Source organism: Cinclus cinclus, chromosome 5 (genome assembly GCF_963662255.1).
Source record: "Cinclus cinclus chromosome 5, bCinCin1.1, whole genome shotgun sequence".
NCBI lineage: Eukaryota > Metazoa > Chordata > Aves > Passeriformes > Cinclidae > Cinclus > Cinclus cinclus.
Genome location: NC_085050.1, coordinates 10,203,167 through 10,212,818, shown reverse-complemented (window position 1 = coordinate 10,212,818; position 9,652 = coordinate 10,203,167). Strand labels below are relative to the sequence as shown.

General features: G+C 45.2%; 1 protein-coding gene across 1 annotated transcript; it reads left to right on the top strand.

Annotated features, from left to right (window-relative positions):
• Nucleotides 1–2,901: 2,901 nt before the first annotated feature.
• Nucleotides 2,902–8,407, top strand: GPR78 (G protein-coupled receptor 78). Its single transcript, XM_062493442.1, has 3 exons — nt 2,902–3,569; nt 4,039–4,152; nt 8,170–8,407. The coding sequence occupies exons 1-3, from the start codon at nt 2,902–2,904 to the stop codon at nt 8,405–8,407; spliced, it is 1,020 nt and encodes a 339-aa protein (XP_062349426.1).
• The last annotated feature ends 1,245 nt before the right edge of the window (nt 8,408–9,652 follow it).

Sequence of the window (9,652 nt, the reverse complement as noted above, 5' to 3'; positions counted from 1 at the left end):
TATGTCTGCTTATATGTGAAAAGGTAGCAGGAGTATATATGTGCTTCCAGGGGCTAAGGAGGCACTTTTGCAAGCCCACCACAGCAAGTCTGAGCCTTCTGGTCTCAAGTAGGTGACTGTTTCCAGCCTCATAAGTGCAAGTAAGACTGAAAGGTATGAAGTATTATGGGGTCGCTGCCTGTAAATGGGAAAGGGTCAGCAGAGGACTCACATGCCACAGGAAGTTATGTGCATAGTCACATTAACAAAATTCCACTGAAAGCAAAAGGAGAAATACAACAAAGTCATATCTACTGGGTTTTTTGAGCCCAGAATATTGTTGCAGGGTATTATACAACTCACTGTACATGTGAAAAAATCAGAATATTTTTCTCCCATCTTTTTGCCACCTGTTTATTTTCTTGTCTTATTTCAATCTATCCTTTCTGCATCAGCTTTAAGAAACAATTCAATCTTCATTTGAAAAAACTGCATGAGAGAAATTATGTATGTATGTATGTATGTATGTATGAGAGAGAAAGAAAGAGACAGAAGTTGTCCTTAGTCTGGATCTAAGAGGAAACAGCTTCTCAGGTAGCTATCAGTGAGGGAACTGCACTTCTAGGTTGTCTCTGTGATGATATAAAATAGCATCTACCCCACCTGACACCACTACTCAGACAGCCTCTGTTCCCAGATGGCTAACATAGAAGCCCCATAACCCTGTGATTCTGTTAAATGAAATATAGGTCATATATGGGTTCTGTCTAGTAGGAACTGTAAGAATTACTGCTGTGAGAGAGGGAGTAATTGCAGAACCTTTGCTCTGTAAGGATGCAGCCAGGTTCTTCCACAATGATTCATTTCTTCCTAATCCTTCCCAAAGAGTGTTGGCTCTCTGATGATAGAAATGCACCAATTGAACTCTGAGAAAACTGGTATTGTCATGCTTTTATAGATTTCTTTTCCCTCAAATGCTTAGACAGATATATATTGGATTTTTGTTCATCAAGCATAAGCCCTGTCAAATGTATCTGCACTTTTTAAACTTTGGAAATGACAGCTTTGTGATCAAAGAAAACATTCATTTTCTTTCCATCCTGAGGAATAGTACAGTACTGGTTCACTTCCAAATAACACATCTCATGTCTTGTTGCTTTGCTCTTTCCTTAAGACGTATTATTTACCATAGCAAGCTTTTCAATTAGGGCCTGATCCAAAACTTTAACTACTCTTGGGGGAAGAAATGCCCAACAAAACCTGCATTGCCTTCAGGCTCTTTCAAGCAGTTTTATGTACAGTTATTCACACAGTGGTCACACTTGCGTGACAAGGCTACACTGTAGAGACAATATATACAATACAATATTTCCTTAGGATATTAATAGTAATTTGGATAGTAGGAAAGCTACCTTTTCTTCTCCTTTTTCTTCATGTCAGTTCTGGCGATCAACTGTAAAATGTGACAGTGATTAGACATGACAGCTTTTTTCTGTACCAGTATTTGGATTCACCAAAACTTAGACACTTAGACTCTTTTCTCTTTTTTTTTTTTTTTTTTGGGGGGGGGGACACTTAGCTATGTGATCCACATTTCTGACAGCTGCAGAGTGGGAATTTCTGTTCTCTTTCTTGTCTATATTTTCAGCTTTTGCCAGAATGTGATAACAGAAAAACCTTTCTGACTACCATACTATCGTGTTATCAGTGTGACTGGAAAATTGTAAATAGAGACACTTTAGTTTTCCATATTGTGCCAGCATCACCCTGATGTAGGGTACTTATTCAACCAGGTGGTGAGCCAAAGCACTCAAAGTGGAGTCTAACCGAGAAACATCCCTCACTGCTGGCTATCTGGTGTGAATACCCAGAGGGCAATCGTAGCAAGCATTGTTGGGTGAAAAGGACACGCAATCCCTCAGATGGAACGGGGGAAAGCCTGCCAAGGGGCACAGACACCAGAGTTCGAGCAGGTTTCAGGAGCGATAGATACAGCTGGTGCGTTCACAGTGTGCCCGAGCACAGCGCAGTGATCAAACTACCAGTAACTCATCTCCAGGTCTGATCCGTCCTGAGCTGCACACTAGCGGAAAGTTGGGCTTCCTGCTGCTCTCGCCTGCGATCCGGGAGTGGATAAGCCCCACGCCGCGATCCCTGGCTGAGCCTGTGCCTCGCAGCCGCTCGTCTGCGCATGAGTCGCTGCGGGAAGCTCCGCGGCTGGAGTATTTGAGGGGCTGGGCAGCGGGGGAAGATGCTCAGAGCCTGCGGAGGCCGCGCGGCCGGCGGAGCGGAGCCGCGGCGGGGCGCGGAGGGGGCGCGGGCTCGGGCGCTGGGGGGGCCGCGCCCCGCGGCTTGAAGCCGGAGCGGAGCGGCCGTCGGGGCAGCGCCCGCTTCAGCACCGCGGACAGCGCACGGCGAGCACCGCGCCCCGGCCCCGGCTCCCCCAGCCCCGCTCACCGACCCCCGCTGCCCCGGCTCCCCCAGCCCCGCTCACCGACCCCCGCTGCCCCGGCTCCGGTCTCCGGGCGCCTCGGGCCTCTTTCCTCCAGCTCCGATTCTCGGGTACCCCCATCTCCCCGCTGTCTCCCGATCCGATCGCTGCGTGCCCCAGAGCCCCTACCCTCGGCTCCTGCCACGCTCCTCCCGGGCTCCCCCGCTGCCTGACTCTGCTGTCAGAGAGCCCCGGCCCTGCTGTCCCTGTCCTCCCCCTCTGCCCCTTCCAGCCGCCCAGTGCCGCTCCCCTCGCCCCTCTCTCCGCTCCCCGCCCCTGCCCTCCTCGCTGCCCCCGGCGCTGTCCCCGGTCCCTGCCCCGCTGCCGGCACCATGCGCGGGCGGCCGCGTTGGGCGGCAGGCGAGGCTGCGGTGCCGGCGCGGGTGCCCCCTTCCTCCTGCCCTCGCCCGCTCCAGGCGACCCGCTGAGAGATGGACTTGGCAGGCGTGCTGCTGGCGCTGCTCCTCGTGCTGGTGCTGGTTGTCTCTCTGCTCTCCAACCTCCTGGTGCTGCTATGCTTCGTCTACAGTACGGAGATCCGCAAGCAGGTCGCCGGGGTTTTCCTGGTGAACTTATCCTTCTGCAACCTGCTTCTCACCGTTCTGAACATGCCTTTTACCCTGCTGGGCATCCTGAGGAACCAGCAGCCCCTCGGGGGCTGCGTCTGCAAGGCGGTGGGTTTCCTGGAAACTTTCCTGACTTCCAACACAATGCTGAGTATGGCAGCGCTCAGCATCGACAAATGGATTGCCGTGGTGTTCCCCCTAAGCTACACCAGCAAGATGCGGTATAAGGACGCTGTGATACTGATGGGCTACTCGTGGCTCCACTCCCTCACGTTCCCCTTGGTATCCTTATTTTACTCATGGGTAGATTACAACAGCGTTTATGCCTCTTGCACCTTACACCTGAAGGAAGAGACGGAGAGGAGAAGGTTTACAGTGTTCACCATTGTCTTTCACTCCACCAGTTTCATGCTGTCTCTGGTGATCTTGTGTTTCACCTACTTAAAGGTGTTGAAAGTTGCCCGGTTCCACTGCAAGCGGATAGACATTATTACCATGCAGACTCTGGTTTTGCTGGTGGATATCCACCCCAGGTAGTGCGTGCACGTTCGGATTCACAGCCCCCGGTCACTCGCGGTAGCTTCCCCGGGAGAAGCGATATCCCGCCTCTCCAGCACCCTTCCCTGCCTGCTCGGCCGCGTGGAGAGCGCTCCTGCCGCTAGTTTCAGACGCTGCTGACAGTGCCGGGAACGCTAGCTTGTGCATCTGTAGCCTTCTCTGTTTAAACGCTGCTCAGGCTCTCCGGGTTATCCCACTTGCCTGAGCTCCCTCCACTGCTTTGCTGAGTGCGATCGTCCCGAGGCTCGGCGGGGCTGGGGCTGTCCTTCCCCGGGGCTGCCTTCCTCTCCCCGAGGCGACTGCCTTCCTCTCCCCTTCCCTTCCTCTCCCCTTCCCTTCCCGTCCCCGGCTCGGGGGCTTTCGGGCGTGGAGAGGGTTCTTGGGCTCACGTCTCACCTCCTCCCTTCTTGCTTTAGCACCCTTACCGCTCTTTTCCCTCCGTAGTGTGAAGCAGCGCTGTCTGAACGAGCAGAAAAGGAGGAGGCAGCGGGCTACCAAGAAAATCAGTATTTTTATAGGGTCGTTCGTGATCTGTTTTGGTCCTTACATTATCACCAGGTTAGTACCCCCTGCCGGGGTGGGGGACTTTGCGGGATCAGGATGTCCTGTGATGCGCAGGTGCCCGGGGGTCCTACAGCTCATTTTGTGGTGCCAGAGCCAAACGGATCCCCGGGGCCGGTGTTGAGGGGCAGAGCACGCAAACATACACACAAACATCCTGACACGCCGCTCCTGTCCTCCCACCCGGTTCTAGGGGCAGCCCCGGCAGGACCTGGCTCTCCTTCCCTCGTCGCAGCCAGGTCTGGGAACCTCTGCCGAAAGAAAGTGGCTTTTAGGACAAGTACCGGGAATTAATTACATGCCAGTGGGAGATAAAAGCAGTTTAAAATACTGGCCACCCTTCCGTATTAGCATAACCCTAGCAATAGAGAAAAAAACAGACTTTCCTGATTAGCTTAGGTTTTCTTATCTGTGTTTTTATTTTCTTTTTTTTGTTTGTTTTTTTGGAGGGGGGGTGTGGTTGCTTTTTTTCTTTTTTTTTGTTTGCTTGGTTTTTTTGTTTGTTTTTTGGGGTTTTTTTGGGTGTTTGGTTTTTTTTTTAGGCATAAGGCCAAGCTTGCTGCTATTGGAAGCTGTGTTGATTTAATTTAAATTTGTCTAGGCTGATAATTTGTCAGATAAGATTTCAGGCTGGAAACATTAATGCCCATATTGCTGATGGTGCAGCACAGACTTGTGACGAGGTGTAAAAGTTATCTCCCAGGAAAAAGAATAATTAGACTCCTTAAATGTATAGGAAACACCATGTTCCTCAACTGGGCAGAATTATAGGCATCCATCCTGGTGGTTTGAAGCTTTTGAAGTGTCCATGCATCATTTTTGTTATCTACTTGTGTAGTCTTCATACAATAGATGATTATTATTATTATTTTTAAATCTTGTATAAACCAGTCAGCTGGAAGTCAGTGTAACTACACTGAATTGCAGCATCCCAGCATTTAGCCTTTCATCTCTAAAGTGAAATGGGCTACATCTTTCACAAGTGATTTTTATAAATATTTCCCACTTTCACAGTGTGTTCAAGACAACCTTGAAAAGTGCTGACTTGTGTTGAGAGAGGTGAAATAGTGTGCAAAACCCCCTGGTGAGGGCTTCTTCAAGGTTGTTACCAAGCTTCCAGTGTCTGCAGCCACAGCAGCTCATGGAAATTGGACAGCTTTAGTGCTCTGATCTCACACAGTCACACACATACAGGCCATTTATGGTCAGTGTCACTGCCCTTGTCTGAGAAGAGTAGGGGACAGGCTAAGGTCAGTGCACTAAGCAGACAATATTTTTAAAATTTTTTAAATGACATTTTTTTCAGTTCCCATTTATATGTTGAAAGGGTTTCCTTCCTGATTGCCTGGATAACTACATCTTTTTTCTGCAGCTGAAAGGATTATTACAAATATTAACACGACATCACATAGTTAAAAGGTTAATTTGTCATTGTTCAGTACATTTTGGGTCATGTTCTATTTACTTTTGCCATAATCAGTAATTTTATTGAGCAAAGTGGATTTTGTCATTTTCTTTCCATCTGAACATTACCAAGCTCAGCAAATTCCAAAGATGGCCACATTTTTCAGGGTGGAGGTATTTCTCATAAACTTCTAAAATAAAAGTTACTTCCTTCTTCAGACCTTGCATTTGGCAAATATGAGATGGTGCATTTTCTGTGTGTGACAAACCGGTACCTACTGAATCACTACCGAGAAGGCTGAGGGTTGATTTATGGAAATGTGTGTCAAGGCACAGCTTCTGTCTGTCACAGGGACTGAGCTGGTTCAGTGACAGCAGAATGGGAAATATCTGGGGAGGACATCCTAAAAGGCTCCTTGTCTCAAAGACAAGACAGTGCCAAGAGAGCACTTCATGAAAGGTGGTGATGGAGGTGAGATTGGAGGACTTGCTACTATGTCTGTTTCTCTGCTCTTCCTTCATTCTGGTTTTTAGGGGGGTGGCACTGAAGCAGTCTCTGGGGAGGCAATGTAGAAGCCATCCTCCCTGTTGTCTTGCTCTTGGCCTGGTGACTCAGGTTGCATTGTGAGCTCAGTATTTGCTCCTCACTTCAGAAATTTGAATGAGATTAGACTTATTAGCAATATATTCATCTGTTCACTGAGAGACAACAGATGAATTTCATATCTTCTGTAACAGCTCTGAAAACAAGAAAATCATACCAAGACGCATTCAGATAGGTATTTTTAAGTCTTGACTTTTTTTGGCCAGACCCTTTATCTTATTAAAATCCATGTAATTTTTCTTCTGTTGGCTTCAGTGCAATTAAGTTTGGATCCATAATGCATTAATGGGAACATAGCAATACATCTATTTTTCAAGACTGAAAGATACCTTACTCTTCTTATTTAGTGTCTTTATAAAAACATCAATTGTGTAAATACCAATTATATATTTCTTGTATTAGGATGGTATGCAGGATTGGATAAACCTAAACAACCACGTAGCAAGTGTCCTTTATTGTACATTTATTTATCATATTTTTTATCTTCCTGTTCCACCTATTCTGAATTCACTGGAACATTTTCTGAGCAGCTTCAAACAGAATTCATCTGGTGTTTTTTTATGTACTTGACATAGGAATTATTTAACTTTTAGTCATATAAGTAAGAAACTTTACTGTCACTTGTAGCAATGTTCAGTCCAAATGATGGTAAGTCAGCTTTTCTATGAGGAGGGACTGGAACAGCTTCAAAATTCAACACCCTGCAAGTAGGGAGCTCTGCATTTTGGAAAGAGGACAGAAGGTTCTTCAAACCTCAAGAAAGCTTCTGATCTCACATCTTCAAACAATGATGTCTTAGAGTAAAGAAAAGGGCTATTTTATCTCCCAGAACACTTTCTTTTCTTCTGGGATGAATAGAGCAAAGTAGTACACTCTTGTTCTTGCAAAAGGTTTTACAAAAGATATACACAAAATAAAAATTCTTCATCCTGTTCTTTCTTCCTGGAGGATTTGCCACTGCAGATGAGCTGGGTGAGACATTTGCTGGAATAGTCTGAAGGATTGCCCTCACTTCTGTGGAAAAATTGTTTAACTTAGTTGTGGTTTCTGCCCCCATGATTAATACATCCCTCTCAGATGAGGTGCTGAGGCCACTAATCATCTGTGAAGCACAGACCAGGAAACACAGGTCTGGAGGTAGCTGATTGATCATATAACGATGATAAAAGTGTTGTCTCCTTGTTTTCTCTGGCCAATCTAGAAGTCAGCTAAATGCACACAAAAAACTTCCATGGTTAAGTAGTTGTAGGTGTGTGGCTAAGCATGCTGTGGGATTGCAGGTGCCAGACCTCCTTGAGATACTGCCAGATTGTTCTTCATACTGCAGTGCTCTGACATGAATCCACTTTACATCCGTGCTGATTCACCACGGTGGTGTAATGAAGGTTTGTTGATCTGTGTCTGAGGGGATGGATTCAGTGACCTAGACCATATTTCTGGTGTCATTTGAGATGCTGCATGGTATCCAAGCCCTTTACCTAGGCTGGCAGATATACCACAGGATCTAAAGCAGACCTACCAGGAGCAACAGCCTGATGCCAATGGGGTTATGTCCGAATGTCTCGAGCGTCACTAAACGGCTCTGCTCAGGAAATTGAGGTCAGTGAGTCTGGGTGCCCTGAGTCATATGTGTCTATCTCAAGCTTGCTGTGGAAGAGTATTTATGTCACCACAATTTTGACCACTTACCAGCACAGCTCAGTAAATTCAGAAAGTGAGTAGTAAACTGCTGCACTCTCTTATCTCCTCTGCACAGAAGCACTACTACTGAAAAAAAGTTTTTCCCTCTTTCCATAGTAGGAATTGATTTTGTCTCCCAGCTGCCTTGCTAGGAAAGTTCTCTTTGCCCTTATTGAATGTGAAGAGTACACAGCCCTTCTCCTGCAGGGATTATGTACTGTAAGAAAATAAATGTTACTTGAATGTTTCATGAAGCCCAAGTTGAGCGCTAGCCTCAGTGTGAATATAACACTCAAGTGTTTCCATTTCTCTTTAATGTTTAACAGGTTGATAGAGCTCATTCCTTTTGTTACCATAAATTACTACTGGGGAATTATAAGCAAGTGCCTCACCTACAGTAAGGCTGCATCAGATCCATTCGTTTACTCACTTTTACGTCAACAGTACAAAAAAGTTCTGATCAACATCGTCAACAGGATACTTAAGAGGGACCTGTATCCATCATCGGGGTACAACAGTTCTCTCGACACTGAAAACGACTACTGCTTGCACAGAACAAACTGACAACATGAAAGCATTCCCATTCCAGGGAGGCAGGTGTTTGCTGCTGCTGGAAAACTGCCTTTCTCCTCTCATGCTGACAGCACTGACAGTGTCTCCAGGGTGTGAAGGCTGCATTAACATGACACATTTCATCATGGACTTTCATAAAAAGGCTCTTCCCTAGTCTGCAGCCAAGCACACTTCATGGCAGCCTTGTTCCCAAGTGAACAGAGTTGGCTTGAGGGGTTTTAATAGAGCCTTCTGAGGATTTAGAGGAGCTTAGACAGCTCTTAATGATTCATGTGTAAAGACTGGGTATGTCTCGGAGTGTTCCATATCCGACATGATGTTCCAGAGCCTTCTGGGAGCACAGGAATCCCCACAGTGGAAGGACAGGTTCAGAGTTCTCCGTGCTGCACATGTAACTTGGCAGCCCAGGATCTGCTGTTAGTTTTGAACATTGAAAATAGATCTTTTAATTGATTGATTTATTGTATTGGTGCCTCAAGTGAGTCAGCACTTTGAATCTGAGATTATTGTTATTATTATTATTATTATTATTATTATTATTATCACGATCATTATTATTATTTATTGCTAGGCATCATGATTGTAACATAGCCTTTAGGAAGTGGTACATATATTTGATATGCCAGTATTCTATCAAGCATAACCAAAGTCCACATATCTGAGTTACTAATATTTAGCACTTCAGTGGTATGTGATTACAATAATTGCAGCAACAGTAATGAAGACATGTATGGAATTTAGTTAAATAGCACTTAGTTCCATCACTGAGCTAGTACTCCTATTCAAGCAAGCTTTTTATTGAGAAAGAAACAAATCAGTAGAAGTGACAGATACCATTGTGTTAAAGATATATTACTTCAGAAGATATCTGTTTTCAGAGGAAAGGCAAAAAATATATTAATTCTTTTTAAGGGATATATAATGTGTAAAATATTTCATGCATTGGCTATATATGGTGGGTTGTCATAATACTGTACAATCTTTTCTTTAATAATGATCAATTAGTCTGGTGATTTTAAATAACAACAAGAGACGTGACAAATATTATAACAGACCTGCTGCCAAATACCCAGAAATATAAAGCTGCTTATTTATTATATGTATTTTTCTCTTTTATTTATTTTTAAATTTAAACAGGTTTTGGGAAAATGTGGGAATTATTTTTGAACAATATTCCTTTGGCTATGTAAGAAATTAAAATTTCAGAATTCTATGGCATTCAATAAATGACTATTT